The 17,626-nt window shown below is 44.3% G+C and overlaps 1 protein-coding gene across 6 annotated transcripts in view; it reads right to left on the bottom strand.

Annotated features, from left to right (window-relative positions):
• Positions 1 to 96: 96 nt before the first annotated feature.
• Positions 97 to 17,626, bottom strand: part of crebbpb (CREB binding protein b) — a 32,860-nt gene continuing 15,330 nt past the window's right edge. Inside the window, exons 4-31 of one of the 6 annotated variants that reach the window (XM_056401321.1) lie at positions 17,037 to 17,289; positions 15,783 to 15,896; positions 14,723 to 14,974; positions 14,507 to 14,606; positions 13,985 to 14,122; positions 13,743 to 13,860; positions 13,413 to 13,587; positions 13,229 to 13,291; positions 12,822 to 12,943; positions 12,034 to 12,216; positions 11,478 to 11,894; positions 11,063 to 11,236; positions 10,691 to 10,871; positions 10,259 to 10,377; positions 9,904 to 10,143; positions 9,630 to 9,718; positions 8,512 to 8,622; positions 8,302 to 8,358; positions 8,116 to 8,193; positions 7,894 to 7,961; positions 7,621 to 7,771; positions 6,149 to 6,295; positions 5,928 to 6,041; positions 5,639 to 5,804; positions 4,621 to 4,788; positions 4,194 to 4,355; positions 3,568 to 3,849; positions 97 to 3,461 (exon numbers count right to left, since the gene is read on the bottom strand). In XM_056401321.1, coding sequence (XP_056257296.1) covers positions 1,104 to 3,461; positions 3,568 to 3,849; positions 4,194 to 4,355; positions 4,621 to 4,788; positions 5,639 to 5,804; positions 5,928 to 6,041; positions 6,149 to 6,295; positions 7,621 to 7,771; positions 7,894 to 7,961; positions 8,116 to 8,193; positions 8,302 to 8,358; positions 8,512 to 8,622; positions 9,630 to 9,718; positions 9,904 to 10,143; positions 10,259 to 10,377; positions 10,691 to 10,871; positions 11,063 to 11,236; positions 11,478 to 11,894; positions 12,034 to 12,216; positions 12,822 to 12,943; positions 13,229 to 13,291; positions 13,413 to 13,587; positions 13,743 to 13,860; positions 13,985 to 14,122; positions 14,507 to 14,606; positions 14,723 to 14,974; positions 15,783 to 15,896; positions 17,037 to 17,289 — 6,600 coding nt within the window. In that variant the 3' untranslated portion in view covers positions 97 to 1,103. The remainder of the gene's footprint in view (positions 3,462 to 3,567; positions 3,850 to 4,193; positions 4,356 to 4,620; positions 4,789 to 5,638; positions 5,805 to 5,927; positions 6,042 to 6,148; positions 6,296 to 7,620; positions 7,772 to 7,893; positions 7,962 to 8,115; positions 8,194 to 8,301; positions 8,359 to 8,511; positions 8,623 to 9,629; positions 9,719 to 9,903; positions 10,144 to 10,258; positions 10,378 to 10,690; positions 10,872 to 11,062; positions 11,237 to 11,477; positions 11,895 to 12,033; positions 12,217 to 12,821; positions 12,944 to 13,228; positions 13,292 to 13,412; positions 13,588 to 13,742; positions 13,861 to 13,984; positions 14,123 to 14,506; positions 14,607 to 14,722; positions 14,975 to 15,782; positions 15,897 to 17,036; positions 17,290 to 17,626) is intronic. The other 5 variants (XM_056401324.1, XM_056401323.1, XM_056401326.1 and 2 more) reach the window with 5 other exon arrangements.

The following is a 17,626-nucleotide window of genomic DNA, read 5'->3' as shown; positions in this document are numbered from 1 at the left end:
TTGAATTTGAGAAAATAAAAAGCAGTTGATTAATATCAATTACATTAATGCTGATCCCAACAAAGTTTTCTCCAAACAGAAAGATTAGAAGCAGAGTCTGTGGCACACAGGTTTATTTAACAATATGGTATATAAGTACGAAATGAGCCATTTGAACCATTTTGTACAGTGATTTCATTCTTATTTTTCTGCATATTTACAGTACTGTCTAGCTGCATGATTTACATTAGAGAACAGTTCATCATCAATTCAAGTTTAATGCAAGAGAGAAAATGATGCGCAAAACTCTCTGAATACAAATCAGCAGTCAAACAAGTTAATTTCCCACCACAGGCAAAAGAGTTTCAGTACTTAATGAGAATTTCTTTAGACTGAAGGAGAGAAAGCAATTTTTGAAACATCTGCAAGACAAATACTGGGCCCAGGCCAGTAAAAAGAACATTCTGGCACCTGTGAACATTAACAAGCTTCACTGCAGGTTTGTCTTACACCTGCATGTTGTGTTTGGGTGTGTGCAATAGTTCCTAGATCTATACAAATACGTTAATCTCCCATAGACTCTGCAAACAGGAAAGAAATTAAGGCTTTCCCAAAGGCAGTCCTTTTGAAAAATGGCATATTAGAATAAATTAGCCAGGAACAGAGAAACTGAGCAAGAGGTGAAACCTGGCAAAAAATTCCCAGACAAATAATTTTACAGTCTTCTCAACACAAATACGATATTAATTTGCAAAGGTACAAAATAAAAAAAAAAGAATAATAAAGTGAAATATTTTTTGTTTTGAGAAGTTTTGTTAAAAAAGTCAATACCAGAGCATAACAAATGAAAAACAAATTAAAACAACACAAAGACCAGGGCAAATTCTTGCATTGCTGGTCTGAACCAAAAATATATTCTTTGTGTCTTTGTTGTCTTCTTTTCAACAGCAATTATTAAATCACTCTGTGTTGGAAGAAAAAGCAGTCCCTTGGTTTAAGGAAAGTTCACAGTCTGTAGGCCTCATATGACTCATTTGTTTGTTTTTCTTTTAGCTTTTTACACCAGCAAGTACAAAAATTTCTCAGCTGAAAACAGAACAAGGCCTTTCTTCTGTCATGAAATGCTACAATCCTTCAACAAATTTCTCTAGCGTGTCTCCAGTCGTATCACCTGTCATACCCATGTCATTACTTAACCCCCCTCGGTTTGGTGTGTTAAGTTGTGGGAGCATGGCACTCTGCTCTGGTGTTCCCATGTGTCCCTGCTCCATGGAGCCAGACATGGGGCCTCCAAGGCTGGGGTGAGGAGAGCTGGAGTGGAGGGCGCCGTGCTGGGGTGAGGGCTGGGGCTGTATCCGTGGGGAGGGACTGGAATGCGGGGGCTGCTGTGAAGGAGGACGGGGCGACTGCACTGGGGCTGGGGAGCGTACTTGGTTTCCTAGGGTATTTGCCATTGTCTGGCCAGGTAAGTGAGCTCCTCCCTGGGCTTGGCCTTGGAGCATGTGGGGTTGTGGACTCATCGAGTTAGCCTGTGCTGGGGAGCCCATCTGCTGCTTCAACATCTGCTGTTGCTGTTGCTGCTGAAGCATGCGCTGCTGGAGGAGGTTCTGGGGCCCATCCATGCCCATTCCAGGTTGGCCCATTTGGGATGTGGGAGGGAGCTGGCCCATGGGCCCCCCACCTCCTTGCATAGCCATTTGCTGCTGCATACGAAGCTGGGAGTAGCTCGCTGGCCCCGGCTGCTGCTGGGGGAACTGACCGTGGCCCTGAGGCATGCCTCCCTGTTGTTGTTGCTGCTGCTGCTGCTGCGCCTGCTGCATCTGCTGCATCCTGAGCAGCTGCTGTCTACGGTACAGCTGGGGATTGCCATTTTGAGCAGCATTCATCATCTGGCCTTGAGGCCCCATGGGTGCCATGCCCTGGGGCCCTGCCTGCTGAGGAGGCTGCTGCTGAGGCGCCATCCCTGGTCTCTGCACCTGGTTTGCCATGGCTGCCATGGCCTGTATTCCTGCCTGGGACCCCAGCATGGCCTGAGGGTTCTGCTGCTGGCCCTGCTGCTGTTGCTGTGGCTGGTTGGCCTGGTACTTCGCTGTCCTCTGTTTAATGAAGGCAGCCATGAGGTGGGGATTGGACTTGAGAATGTTGAGGACCTGCTGTTGCTGCTGGGGGGAGCTGGGAGATTTGAGGGTGCGCAGTAAGTCCTGCAGGGCACTCGGAGCAATGTTACCAGGCATCCCACGGGGCATGTTTTGCTGCTGTGGTGTCATGCCCTGCTGTGAGGGCCCCTGGGGAGGCATGACCCCCTGCATTTGGAGACCCTGTTGCTGAGGCAGCATGGGCCTCTGCATGAGCTGGCCCTGCTGGGGCATGGGGGTTCCCTGAGCCTGCTGAGGGGCCATTGGGCCTTGTTGAGGAGGGACCTGTGGCTGATGTGCCTGGGGATTCTGCATGGGATTCTGCATTCCAGGACCCCACTGGCCCTGCTGCATAGCCTGCATCACCTGGGGACCTCGTGGCCCCTGCATCATCTGCATCTGGCCCTGCATGGGGCCCATCATTCGTGGGTGGTTCATGGGCATCCCATTCATGGCATAATTCTGCTGCTGCTGCTGTTGCTTTGCCTTGGCTGCCATTTCTATCTGTCTGGCCACCTTCAGGGCTGCCAGCAGTGGTTGTTGTTGTTGCTGCTGCTGCTGCTGCTGCTGTTGCTGTTGTTGCTGCTGCTGCTGCTGCTGTTGTTGCGGTGGCTGAGGCTGAGGCTGCTGTTGGTGTGGCATGTTAGGCAGAGGTGACTGCTGCTGATGGAGAGGGGATGACTGAGGCCCTGGTTTGCCCTGTGGGACCGGGGTTGGGGGCTGGCTGTTGCGGCCATTGTTGGGGAAGCCTGGTGCAATATTGGCAGGATTTGGTGGCTGCTGTTGTTGGGGCTGGTTGGGCATGGGCTGGGGGGTCTGGGGAGTATTAGGCTGCTGTACAGAGTTAGGGGTGTCAGGGGCTGCTGAGGTAGGTGGGGATGGCAGGGGCATACCCCTTCCAGCCATGGTGGCCATTCTGCGTCGCATCATTTGAGCCTGCTGGAGCCTGTGCTGCAGCTGCTGCTGACGGAGTTTGTGCTTGATGTTGAGACAGAACGGAACAGGACACTTGTTCTCCTGACAGTGCTTGGCATGATAACAACATAAAGCGATAAGCTGCTTGCAGACAGGGCAGCCACCATTGGTCTTGCGCTTGCAGCCCTTGGTGTGTTGAACCACCCTCTTCATCTTCTGGCATGAAGGCAGAGAGCAGTTGGCATTGCGGCATTGACAGGCGTGGACCAGGGACTGGATGCAGCGCTGGATGCTGAGACGTCGGCTCTCCTGGGGGCTCTTCGAGGCCTCTCCACCCTGACTGTTGCTGTCGTCGTCTATACCCAGGCCCCACTTCACCATCTGGTGCTCATGGCCCTTAGTGTTGTAGCAGTTAATGCATAGGTCGTAGTCCTGAAAGTAAAGAAGACCAAATTAAGATTATGTCAAGATTTAAAATGAATTCAAAACTGAAAGAGTAGATTGCAAAACGTTTTAGTACAGTGCCACTATTTCCTACCTCACAGACGGTGCAGTGCCAGCGAGTCTCCACATGGTGTTTGCACTCATTGCAAGTGTACACAAAGCGGTCCTGGCCCTGGTTATGCAGCTCCACCAGCATGCACATCGTGCTCCATTTGCACCTTCTCAGAGAACTGAACTCCCAGTGCTTGTCCCTGGCCAAAGTCAGAAAGGCATCACGGCCATCCATTAGGTCACAGGTCAACAGAGGGTCGGGGTCCATTATGGGTGGCAGAGTGTTAATGACTGGCCCGGCATGGAGGTGGATAACAAAAAATACCTGGCAGCAGAAAGGAGGGGAGACAGTTAGTTAGTTGTAAGGACAGGAAAAGATTACAGCTCAAAATCCATCCCATGTAGGAGACAGTTCCTTACATGGGATTTAAGCATCTCCACTTCTCTCTAAAGAGAACTGGTCCTGTTGTGCGTTTGTGTACTCATAAGCCTAGAATGTGCCAATAATAATGCTGTAAGCCATGTGCAATAAGAAAAAGAATCTATTTGGCACAATTGTACAAAATTTAAAAACTCAATTGCTGCAGTGTTGCACGGGGTTCACTTTTTTTTTAAATGTCGAAGAGATTGCAAAAAAAAAAAAAACACACATTTAGTAGGATTTCCCACCTCCTTATGCTTTTCCATCGTGGCGTAGAGCTTCTGGGACAGATCATTGGCTACATTCGGCATCCCAGGCTTTTTCTTATTGGCTCGGCTGACGCTGCTCTTGTTTTTGTTGGTTTTCTTGTTATTCTTCTTTTTGGCATTCTTGCTGTCAGTGTGGGCTCCCTTGAAATAGAGAAACATGAACGTTCAGACAAGCAAATATTGCACAACAGGCAAGATGAGGTTATGCAATTAAGCTGAGTGGTTATACAATGCCTGAGTGGCCACTGAAAGCTTTTATATAATGAGAACTTGAGGATGATAAAATCTGGGGTGAGACAGATGCTTAAACATCAGGCTGTTGATTTTGGCATGACATGAGCGTTCCTTTTTGTAAATCCTATTTCTAAACGCTCAGGACACCTATCCATCTCACCATCCAACTCACCTCTGTTGTCTCAGAGGAGGCCGTGTTCTCCTCCTTCTTCCTCTCCTCCTCCTCTTGCTCCAGCTCCTTGATGCTCTCCTCCAGTACATTAGGCCAAAAGTCACCCTCAAAGTACGGCAACTCGTAGGCACTGGTCAGCCTGTCTTCTGTTGCCTGCTTGAAAATGTCCTGAACACAGACACACAAAACTCTTGTCAAGTGATATAGTTATAAAGTTTCTAACGAGGATGTTAGGATGTTGACTTTAAATATTTGTCTATCTATCTATATTAATACATTGTCTACAATGTAGTATAGTAGTTTTTGTTACCAAATTTTTATAATAACTTATACCAAACAGAAGGGGGAGCCCCTCTAATGCTAGACACAGTGGCTTATAAAAAAATATACGCTTGCCTCATTAGAAGGGAAAAAAAGAACAGTTCAGTTGCATTTTTGGATTTCAAAACTGTGGGTAATATGGACAGATTTAATGTGGGGTTAATAATCACACTCAATAACTGAAGGTTTTTCTTTTTCTGAATTTTAAACATGGTAAAAAGTTTAAATTCCTGTTGATCTCATTTTGTACAAAATGCATTTACAAAATATTTGTAATAAACAGATGATGCCAAACGTCAGACGTGCATCTGCTAACCACCATCTCTCCATATGAAGAGTCTGGTTGCAATTTGATTATATAAATATACAGTAAATAGGGATACTTAAGTTAATACAAAGTTAAAACAAATTAATATTTAACAATAATTATCAAGGCTACACCACAAACATAATATTATAACAAATTTATTTGATATTTTGATACCTTAGAGTATGAGAAATCATTGCTTTTTATTTTAGAAATAAATATAATCCATACGGCAATATGCCTTAACATCTGACTGCGTCTAATCAGACAACCAGATTTACTCACTGTACAGTAACAACTGGTGGCAAAATTGTTAATTATGACAAGATCTTGAAAGACTTAATGTCCCATTGTAGTCACAAGATGTCATTATTGTGTGATCTTTCTGACCTTGTAGTCGTGTATGATCCTCTCAGCAAAAGCCTTGTCCAGCATCTTTCTGTACCACTCTTGAAGCCTCTTGGGCTTAGGGATCTTCTGGTCGGGAGGGTGGCAGTGGAAAATGTAGTCATCTCCCTCACTGGGTGGGCAGGCCCAGATGTGACCCATCACATACCTGATCAGGACACAAGGTATCAGCCACTTAGCACTTGCAGGAACAATACATTATTTAATACAGTTGTATTAACTGGAAAAAAAATGTAAAATACTACACAGAGTAAAGTTACTCTTCACCCACCCCAGCTTCTTCACATACTCCAGGTAGCCTATTAAGATCTCATGGTACACTGCAGTCCTTAGCAAACGTGGTCTGAAGAAGTGAATACTGTCAAGGTATGATATGTAAACCCGTCTGCAAAACAAATATGGAGAATTTGATTAAAGACAAATGCACTCAAAAATACAAACTAAACTGAGAGGAAACAGATATATTAGTGTTATTTTCTACTGTAGCTTTACCTGGTATTTGGAAAGGGGCACTCTGACCCGTACTCCTGGACGTGCATGCCAAAGAAACAAACGTCCACCCCGTCTATTTCCTCAAATGCAAAAAGTGCTTTGGTTCTGTAAGGGAAGCTCTCCACCATTTCGCCTGACTCTACAAACCTGTGGTAAAAGAGAAGCACAAGTAAAGTTACAAACAGAGCATTTCTGCAGAGAATTAAACCGTAAATTGCATTTTTTTTTTTTTTATGTCAGTAGTCCACTCATTTTCATTATGGGTCCTAGACTCAAGTGGGCTTCTGAATCAGTTCCACAGTCAGTTCTTTCATGCATAGTAGGAACACTTTCAAATGGAGATTTAAATTTATACTTCATATGGACTCTTGTGGTTTTCTTGCTCAGCCTGTTCTTCCAAAATTGATGTCAATTACAGCACAAGGTATATTTTCTGTGTATTTCTCTTAGGCTACGTACACACTACTACATTTTCACTTTAAAACGGCATTTTAAAACAAAAACAAACAAATCTCCATCCAGACGACCATTTAAGCTCCGCATCAAATAAATAATCTCCATCCATACTATCACGCCTGAAAACGCTTATCAGATGATCATTCACATCCACTGGGAATGCGCAAGCCGGTGGAAACAGGAAGCAGGTCGTCTACTCTGCAGTTAGGTAGTTGCAGCAGAAAATACTATGAACGAGGAACAGCAAAGACAGTTGTAGCGTTAAAATTCAGAATTCAACTGCACAACAGCTGCAAGCAGATACAACAAGGTGAGTAACGCTTGTATTTCGTTATCCATGTTGCTTTCACCACTGGTAGTCGAGGCTGATAGAACCAATCAGGGACCATGGGTGTCTACGTCATTGTTTCCAATGGTCTCCGTTTTTGCCCGTCCACACTAAAAATGCAACCCCATAGTTTTCAACCTAAAACGGGGCCAGCAACGTTTCCAAAGTAAGATGTTGATTATAAAATTGTGTCTCTGGTTCAAGTCCATCTGGGGACCTTTGTTCAATATCATCCCTTCTCTCTCCCCTTTTCAGTCACCACCACAGTCTTTATCAAATTAAGAAAAAAAGATATCCAAAAAAAATGCCAATTTTAAGTGAAAAGATTGCTTGTGATGTGCAGAGTTCTACTGATGCTTTTCAATTCCTTCTGTCACTAATTCAAGCTCAAACATCTTCATTCACTTAAGTGAATGATGCTTTTGTAGACAAAAGCACAAATAAAATTCATGACACATCACATACACAGTAATCAATGAGCAGTTTCCAAACTGTGCTTAATTAATTGTAAACTTCTCTTATGGTTTGTTTTTTTCAATGAGAGAAGTTGTGTGAGGCGTAGGTTCCAGCTGGGTTTGCAGTGAGAGAGCAGGCACACGATGAAAACTACGATTTTATTCAATGAAAATTTAACAAATGTTTTTGCAAATCAGGGGAGACACACTTCATCAGTGGGTGAGAACCTTACCTAGACTTCATGCCAGGCTTAATCTCCACAGTTTTGTCTGAGCTGGCCACCACTCGCACAAACACCTCACCAGCCTCTGGGTGGTTCTGCCTTTTCAAGTACTTATTCACTCTGTCCTCAATGTACGTCCCCAACCTTGTAGACTGCAACCCTTTACAAGCACAAACACAAACACATATAAGATTAATTTCTAAACATCAAAACTTTTCCATGATTAAACAAAGGAAAACAAAATGAAATGTAACTGTTGTTTTACTATTACATGTCACTTACGTTTGGCTGAAAACTTGTTTTCCTTTCTTGTTTTGCCAGACTTCTTCAGACAGTTGTCACAGATAAAGCTAGAGGATGAAAGATCAAAATGTTCTTTAGTGTCACCATAAATTAACTCCAGCAAATAGAGATTCCTGATAGTAAGACTTCTATTTAAGTGAATCATGGACTGTATATGCTTAACTGACTGGTCCGTTGTCCAACAGCCATAGCAAGACTCACCCTGATGGCCAAATGACTTCATAGTGCAGGGCGCAGATCTGATGCATCTTTCGTCCACAGTCTTTACATTCAACAAACCTGCCAAGGAAAAATATTTGCTTTTTCTGTGCTTTCCTTACAAAAACCAGTGAAGAAACATCACAACAATAAAAGTTGAACTGAAGCTACTGGCCAGACAGTACTCACGGTTCAGGGTCCAACATATCATTTTTCTTCTTTTCAAACTGATCTTTTAATATCATGCTGCATGAAAAAGACATAAAGAGACAACCAAGTTCATGTTGGCTCCTGTGATTGAAATTCCTTTCCACAGAATAAGTCCAGAGACACAACAGCCTGATAATCTCGCAAGATGATCACCAGGTAGCATTCAGCCACCCAGGCCTGGTAACTTACGTCTGTGGCTGTGCCGGGTCGTCCCCCAGGGTCACACTGTTGCCCTGGATCTCGTTGAAGCACTTCTCACAGAAGTGATACCTGTCGGCAATAAGGCCATATTTGGGTGAACTGCAGCCAGCACACACAGTAGCAGCACAGGCAAACCGGCGTACAGGTGGTAGAATGTAGAGTGAACGGAGCACGCGGCAACAACCGAGGACGGAGCATGGGCAGTGGATAGACGGAAGGACACAAACAAACACACACATACACACATACACACACACACAGGCAGAGGTACATGTTAGTCAGAGGTAATGGTCATGATCCAGCCACTCTCATTCAAAGTGGAACAGAAATGGGGTAAACATGCTAAAATGCTATGTTAATGACTGTAAATGAATGTCAGCTACAAACAAATGTTTGGCAACACCAACTGACTGCATGCTGGAGTACGAAAACAACAAAACAAAACGACATTCATGGATAACGTCAGCAACATGCATTAGAATGATATGGTCATGCCAGGAGACAGGATGGGTGCTAATACAAATGTGCAGGTCTTTTAGGGAAACTGACTAAATTAGTTGTATTATTGTAAGTGAAGGGTATTTTTAGCTCTAATATTTAGGTTTTTGAGATCAAGATTTGGGCTAGTGGTTAAACCTTGCTTAGAGCTTCTTAGATAATATGAGGACAGCATTACATTCTCATAAACACAGACTTTTTGTTGGAAGTTTTGAATGCTAAGTTGGTAAACCTCACAGCATTTAGTAGCATGTATCTGCAATAATTGAATGGTGTTGCATTGGAATGATATTGAGGTGCAGTAGCACTTTCTGCACAGCAGGGGGAGCTTTGGTGCTGGTTCTTGGGCATAACAGAGTTGTGAGGACAACACCAAACCCAATCATGCACATTCTGCTTGGCCACAACATACAACTCTCAGTGGTGTCTGTGACACCCCTGTAAAGGAAAGATCATGTGGATAAAGTCCCAGCTTTGTGGACAGGTGTGTGTGATATCGCCAGCCATGTTTTATCTTTGAAGATGCAGCTGCAAGCCTTCTCTTTACTACCCCTCCCTCACATTTTTACCCATCTCTACCCTTTAGCAGAGTCAGCATGCACTTTTACCTGTTCTGGTAGCTGTAGTAGGTGCCATCCCTGGAGATGGTACACAACTGTTTGCCGTAGCAACACAGCGTCTGGGGTGAGAACTCAAACTGTGGAAACACCATATAGACATTAACAAACCATGTCGTTGTGACAATAAGGTTGCACTCAAGCCAACAGCCAAATACAGGTAAAGATAATGCAAACTGGCAAGATGAATATAGTAAAAAGCTTATAAATAACAGATCTGTGCCTCAGCATTTTTCTGTTCAGTTCTGATCCTGTATCGTCTCACCTTCCTCCCGCAGCAATAGCCCAGGCCCTGCATGACGGGGTCTATCTCTGCTTCGAATACTTCTGCCAGCTTGGTGCAGTACTTGTAGACACGGGATGTTTTACGGTTGTACAGCCACGCATTGTTGAACATGAGCCACACATCGTCCACGTACTGCCACGGCTCTTGGTACTGACCCGTATCCAGCTTACGCTTGATAGTGGATAAGTCGATGGGATTCTTCACAATGTCAAAGTAGTCCTGTAGAGCAGGAGAGACATTTGCATGAAACGAGTTAATCGTGATTAACAGCATTTTCTGCTGGTCCTGAAACACTGAAATAATTATATCTGTGTATATAATTTTGGACACTCACAGGGATGCCCAGTAGCATGGGGTCTACAGGTTGTCTGAACGGCAGTGACTCTGGGTCTTGCCTGTAGAGGGCCTCAAGTGTCGGCATTAGGGCTTGTCTCAGTTCCTCTGGCTTGAAAACTGCACAGACAATAATAGCGTTATAAGAATCCATACACTAACAGCATACTACAAGAACAAGATTTGAATTCAACTTAACTGTTAACTGTGCAAATGCACTGTGATTGCAAACTGTACACTGGTGAATGCATCAAGAAAAAAATACCATTACAGGATACATGTATATGTGCTGAAATGAATATGTATATGAACAAATACAATATATTTACCTGATACTATGATCCACATTTAGATACATTTTTTCATCCCAAAATATCATGCCACAATATATTGCTACTCATTTAGTATGTACGGATGAGATGTGTGTTCTTACTTTTTTTGCGGTTCTGCGCGTTGGAGGTGTTTGATGTGCTGTTGGCACCACTGTCCTCCTCTTCTTTGGGTTCTGTCTTCATCTCCGGCTTCTTCTCCTCAGTTTCCATTGGTTCCTGCTTTGGCTCTGCTGCATCTGGCTCCTCTTTCTTCACCAGTGGGGGTTTGGTTTCATCATCCTGCTACATGAACACAACCATCGTTAACCAGCTATTCAACGGTGCTGAGTCAGGAAACCATTAAGTAGTTAATACATTTACTATAGGAAAGTGTTCCAAGTAGAATGAGTAGTAACCAGGGGTTCAAACAGCAAAAGACTTCCAGTCTTATCTACAGCAGACAGAAACTTGTGCAACAACAACTATGTGCATACCTCCATTTTTACACCAGTCTGCTTCTTCCCAGAGTTGCTGTCATCTTCTTCATCTTTTACTTCAGGTTTGGCTTCAGTGCCGCTAACGTCAGGCAGGGTCTGCTGGGAGCTCAGCTCAGCCACAGAGCCTGGGGTGGGCACTCTGTTATCTATACTGGCTGCTGCCTGGGACAACTTAAGGCAGAGGAAGCAGAGGACATTTTGGTCACAATATTGATCATTTATAAATAAAGTCGTACTGACTTTAATACTGGGGATCACTAAGAATGAACTGTCGGTGATCCTCTCTGAACAAAATATAGACAAATTTCCCTTTAACATAACTGAAAAAAAGATAAATGTTTGTTCAAAAGACACGTTGGATTCAACAGAAGGTGGCAGAGACGTAAGCGACACAAGTGCTGCAGTTGCTCACCGGTGTACTGGGGTGCTGTGGCTGCACTGAGTTGGGCTGCTGCATCTGGCTGGGGGGTTCAGGTTGGGGCTGCAGGGGCGTGTGCGGCTGGGATGGGTCAGGGGGTGTGCCCATGGCTGAGGGGGGACCAGGGAGGTTACTAGGTATGTGGGTTGGGGTGGAGGAGGGCCCACCCGTGGAAGCAGGGGTGGAGGGCCGCGGTGGCACCTGGGCATGTGGGGGAGCATGGTGTTGCTGCTGCAACTGCTGCTGCTGCTGCAGCTGCTGCTGAGGCGGCTGCTGCTGCTGAGGCTGCAGGTTGGCAGAGGCATTGGGTGGAGGGGTGGCACCCAGGCTGGGCTGGGTTACAGGGCCACAGGGCAGCTGGGGGCCAAGGGAGCCCAGTGCATTCAAAGGGAGGTTAGAGTTCTGCGGCTGCTGGAATAAAGAGGGATGCAGAGTTAGCACACCAAGGCACACCATTCATACAGTAGCCTACATGCTGGCACTTGCCGACAATACAAGGAGCACTGAACACACTAGGCACATACAAAATTTAAGTCTTAAGTCTTCTCACCTGTGTGACAGCAGCCTGTGTTATAGGCTGGCCCAAGCCTACATTCACATTCATTGCTCCACCTGCAGGAAACTGGCCCTGTGGCAGGAACTGGCCCTGGTTGGCTGACTGAGCAACCATGTTATTCGCATGACCACCCATCATTCCTTGAGTCTGAGGCATCCTTGACGGGGACATGCCCATCTGAAAAACAGAGAAGAGATGAAACGGACAAATCTAGAACCTGCCAGGTAAAATTAACAAAGTGAATGGAATGCTGCAAACATGCTTACTACCACTACAACAGTCTGCATAAAGGTTTCTGTTATTAATTACAAATAAACAGCGTGCTCAATCAAAACCAGATCTAAAGACCAAGACCAAGGAGGAACATTTAATGGCTTTAAGCCAGGCCCTAGCCTCTTACATGGTTCCATATAAGATTACTTTTTGGCAGCTAGGCAGCTGGATGTAAACAGATCAGGACCTATGTCAACCACAGGCAGCCCGTGTATAATTGCTGCTTTAGTGTCAAAATGGTAACAGAGTAAGAAATGAACGATCAATCAAAGACAGTAGGGCATCTCACAGTGATGAGAAAAAAAAAAACAAAAAGGAAAGAGGCAAAGAATGATAGAAAAGTGGAGCAAGGGAAACTGAACAACTGGGTACAGGACAAACATGGTAACAGAAACTGAAATATTCCAAGAGGAGCAGGTTAAAGAGAAACTGTGCTCTGAGAAATCACAGATTGAAAGACAGAGAGGGGAAAAAGAAGAAAATAGGCAAACACAGGAGAAAGGTCGAACCGGTGGGACGGAGCTCATGTTCATCTGCTGTGGATGGTTCATGGGGGAGGGAGCACGTGCTCCCATGGGTGCCTGAGACATCTGCGCATTCTGCATTGCCATTGGGTTAAATTGATTGATTCCTGTGGGGATAGATACACACACAATTATATCCCTGTTTATTATTCTTGGGAGTTGTTGTAATTCAATATTCCATGTCCTACTGGGCTAGACATGGGCTAACATCAGAGTTCAATAAATGTATTTGTTAACGGGTTAAACGATCAGGAACACACAGGAAACAATATTTAAAAGCGAAACCATAAGTATACTTAGAATGTATATCTAGGAATATTAGCTGAAAGGGGAAATATGAACTACTTTTCCCAGGAAAACCACTGCTAAGAGAGCAAAGAGTGAACACATACCTTGGGGCACCTGCATACGGTTCATTATCTGATTTGGCATGTTGGGCATAGGCACAGGTCCATCTATGAGACGACAGGATAGCGCAGTGCTCTCAGTTACAGACATATATTTGAATAGGCATCCTTCTAGTTATAATATATGATTACTTGTATCAACCAGAGTGAAAGAAGTTAAGTTACTAACTGGGAGGTCGGACAGCCTGTCCTGGGCCCATGGCGTTGGGCTGACCAATACCAGGCTGCTGAGGCCCAGCTGTGCCCACCATGCCAGGCTGTTTCTGGAGCCGTGAGCGTCTCTTCTCCTCCAGTTCCTTCTGGATCTTGTAAATTTTTTCTGCCAGGAAGTGGTAATACTCATCCTAGTGAGAGGATGAGAGGGAACAAAAGACAAACAAGACATTTTTAAAAGAATAATGATTGTGTCTCTTAGTCTCTGGATCTGATTTAAATTTTCTGCTGGGAGAACAAAAAGGTCTCACTCATAATGGTGTGAAGTGTGTATTATATTAGTTACCCTGCTGTTAGCTGACTCATACATGTCACCCTCAACCTTGCGTGCGTATGCCACCAGGTTCTCCATTCGCCGGTCCTTCAGTGCTGCGGGGTCTGGGGTGGGGAATATGGCTTGTACTCTGATGAAAGAGTTGAAAAAAAACAACAAAACTCAGAAACAACCTGGTGCCCCATGTTTTATTCTATTTGCATATGAATAGAATTTGAGTAATTGTAATAAATTGGCTTTATTGTTGGACTTACAGTTTGTGCACCAGGTGGGTGCGCAGGTCCTGAGTGACGTGTTCATGCCAGGCCTTCCTTACCCCCGAAGCAGAGAGTGGGGTGGCAGTGGGCAGGTTTCCCAGGCCTCCTGCTACTGACCCATCTGGCATCAGCTGACTGTAGAGCGGAGAAAGGAACTATTACTTTCAAAGTAATCATTATTGATAATTCCAGAAAAGGTTTCATAAATAACAGTCTGAACATACTTTGCAATTTGCATTGTTATAAAAAATTCCCCTCCACATACATTTTAAAATGTAATACATCATACATCAGTTCATGGATGATTGATTTGAAGCACTGCTGCCAAAAAGAAATGAGTGACTCATTATCTTAACTAATTCACAGTCTATAAATTAAATGACACCTACATCCTAAGATCATGTCATTATTTACAAGATGACACTGACTGTTGAAGCATACATTTCTTGGGAAGGGCATTCACAATAAAGGGCTGCAAAGGTCTGGTTCTGTGTACGTGTTAAGGATGAGAGTGCTCACTTGTTGAGTGTCGAGGCTAGAGAGGAGTCGGAGTGCATGCCAGTCTGGTCTGAAGAGGGGACACCCATACCTCCTGCCATCTGGTTCATCTGATTAGTGCCTGTAAACATCATTTACAAGGGTTTACAATAAAATGGCTTAGCAACAGATTTGTAGTATTGTTACAACTTACACGCAAGCCTCCAAAATGTTACTGAAGTCCCATCTATTCCTTACCTAGTGGGTTCATATTTCGCAGCTGCTGGTGCTGGGGACCCTGGGGGTTTTGCTGAGCTGGACCCTGGCCCTGTCCCTGGACCTGAGCAGGGGACTGGTTCCCATACGGCAGGCCCAGGGCAGCATAGGCCCTCTGCATGGAGCTGGGGTCAATGTGCGTGGCAGCACTGTTGATGGCTGTAGCGCTAGGCTGGCCAGGTCCAACTGTGCTGATGGCGTTCTGCAGGCCAGCCCCAGGGGAACTTAGCATGGCTGGAGGGGGAAGACAAAATAAATAAGGGACTTGGAAAACAAAACAAAGCATTTAATGAATACCCTGTAATAGCAAAGGAGTAATTGCTGCTTCTGGAATCACATTATCTTAATATCAAAACATATATGTATGTACATTTTTAAACCCAAATAATTACCATTAGTAAACTGCCATCTTATCAGGGTTAAGAAAAAAAAATTTTAACATGAAAAATAATTGGCTATAAAAAAATAGCTGTAATAACTGTTTTCTGTGTAAAGAAAAAAAAAAACATCTTCTTGAGCCTCCATCTAAAATCCCTGCCAGTGCTCCCTGCTGTGTTGATTGCTGACAGGAAGCACGCTGCCTCTGTGGGGGATTTAAACCTGTCATAGAGCATTTCAACCAATCAGAGAGCATGTAGTCCCAAGACCCTGCCCCCACTGATAGCAGAGCCACAGCGCCCCTCCCCTGGGTGTCACATTACAGGCCCAGCCTTTCTAGAGGAATCCTCTCCCTGTGCAAGCTCTCGCAGTCAGCGAGCCAGCACAGAGCTGTGGTGTGGAAACACAACCTGCAGGTGGCACTACTTCATACTACACATACACTGACTTGAGGCGCTCTGCTGAGTGACAACTGCTTAGTTGAACAGTTTACAAGGTTTCAAAGTTACTTTCTATCAATATGACCATGAGGATATTGAAGCATCCTTCTGGAATTATATACTATGGTTCTGTGTTCACTTTAAATGCATCCTGTGTGCATTTTTACATGGATTCAAAAATGAATGAATGAAGACAAGAGAAGAGGAGCTTTAGAGTCACTCACGCTGCTGGTTCCTCTTGTCACTCGCATTCTTCAAAGGCAGGCAGACCGGACAGTCGTGCCGCGTACAGTTCTTCCAGTGGGAGATGATCTGTCTGGACGATGCACAGTGAGCCACTGGAGAGAAATGACAGAGAGATGTACAAGGTAAGAATTATGAAAACACACTGAATTCATACATCACCACAGTGAACACGAGCAAAATGGATACTGACACACCAAAGAAAGGCTATGAAATGGTTAGATAATGTGATCAAACCTGGCACCATGTCAAGTAACAATACAGAAGAGTGAACACCCCCCTCTGCGAGAGTACAATGTGCAAACAATTAATCTACACATTGTAAAAGCATAAACACATCATTGCATTTACTTAAAGAGTTTAAACAGTAGAAATATCAGAGTTCAAAGTTCATAAACCTTGGGTGAGCGCCTTACAACCCACAGCTGTCAGATGGAAGCTGCTGTCCATCAGGGTAGATGACATAATGAAGTATAACCACCATGACAGAGAGTTTAAAAGAGATTAAATTTATGTTTGCTGATGTTGTCAGTCACTGCAGTATTTGGGGCTTAGCAAGTCAAGGGTGTGGAGTGGCTGAATTTAAGCAATAAAACAGAGACAACGAGAGCTTACCACTTTACATTGTGCATAACAACTTCAGTAATTAAACAGCACAGTGCAGGATGTAATTGTTATTTTAAATAGTGGTTAAATATAGTCAAATAGTTTTTAAATCAATGCTATTTAATTATAATAACTCCTCTTGAGCTGTCAGTCTTGTTGGTCAATAACCAAGCAATTTGGTTGTTTACGGTTATATAGGGATGCAAATTTCATGAAATCCCCTCAATCATTCACAGCCACATACAGATCGATAAACAATTTTGCCATGGACAATATTGGTGAGGAGCTGAAGACAACAGCTGCTTATTGAAGTTTGGGTAACCTCAAACCTACAACACCTCATCAGCACCTTGTACTGTGTTGTTCCTCTGATATGTAAAGCAACTGGCGCTGTATTACAGGCTCTGATAACAGTTTCTCACGACATGCACAGTGCAGCTATCCCATCTGTATCTAAATTCTTCACTAATGGATCAAAGATTAACCAGCAACATCACAGTCACAAAAAAGCTCAGACAACAGTTAGCACATTAGTATATACATTTAACACCTTGTGGTCACAAGCAGGAGTCAGCCAGTGAGAAACTGGATTTGACCCAGTGCTCTGAAAACACATCACTTTCACTCACCCTGGCAGGACTTGCCAGCCTGGCAGTGGGTCATGTGGTTGAGGACGTTCTTCATGGTGCGGCAGTGGGGCAGAGTGCAGGCCCTCACCTCCCCATTGGCCTGCTCCCGCCGCTGGCACTTATGTGCATGGAGCAGCAGGACCAGCTGCTGCTGAATGAGTTTGCGCTTCTCGGGGTCGGCCGTTGGGCCTGCTGACACGCCTCCAGCCCCAGAGACCATGCCCACCGACGCTACTTGATGCTGCATCTGGGACTGCAAAGGAGTGCCAATACACACACAGATTAGGCACAAATCAGAATATCGGACTTTCCTCATTTTAGACTTTTAGCTTTTAAGTTAAAGCCAAAGAGAAACTAATAAATACTACAAATCACAATAACTTGATGTACAACAAAGGGTAAAGGTAGAAACTAGAAAGAAAATATGGCATCAGAAAAGAAAGATGAGGCAAGACAGGGGATGTAAAAACTAAAAAATTAAAAGAAAATGTGAATGAAACTACAGTGAATGCGAGTGAACAAGAATACAAGGAAATCTACTGTATAAAATGAATTTCCTGTTCCTCAAACAGATTTGCATAGCACTGAGA

Source organism: Seriola aureovittata, chromosome 17 (genome assembly GCF_021018895.1).
Source record: "Seriola aureovittata isolate HTS-2021-v1 ecotype China chromosome 17, ASM2101889v1, whole genome shotgun sequence".
Lineage (NCBI taxonomy): Eukaryota > Metazoa > Chordata > Actinopteri > Carangiformes > Carangidae > Seriola > Seriola aureovittata.
The sequence above is the reverse complement of the archived record's forward strand: the minus strand, read 5'-3'. Positions and strand labels throughout refer to the sequence as shown.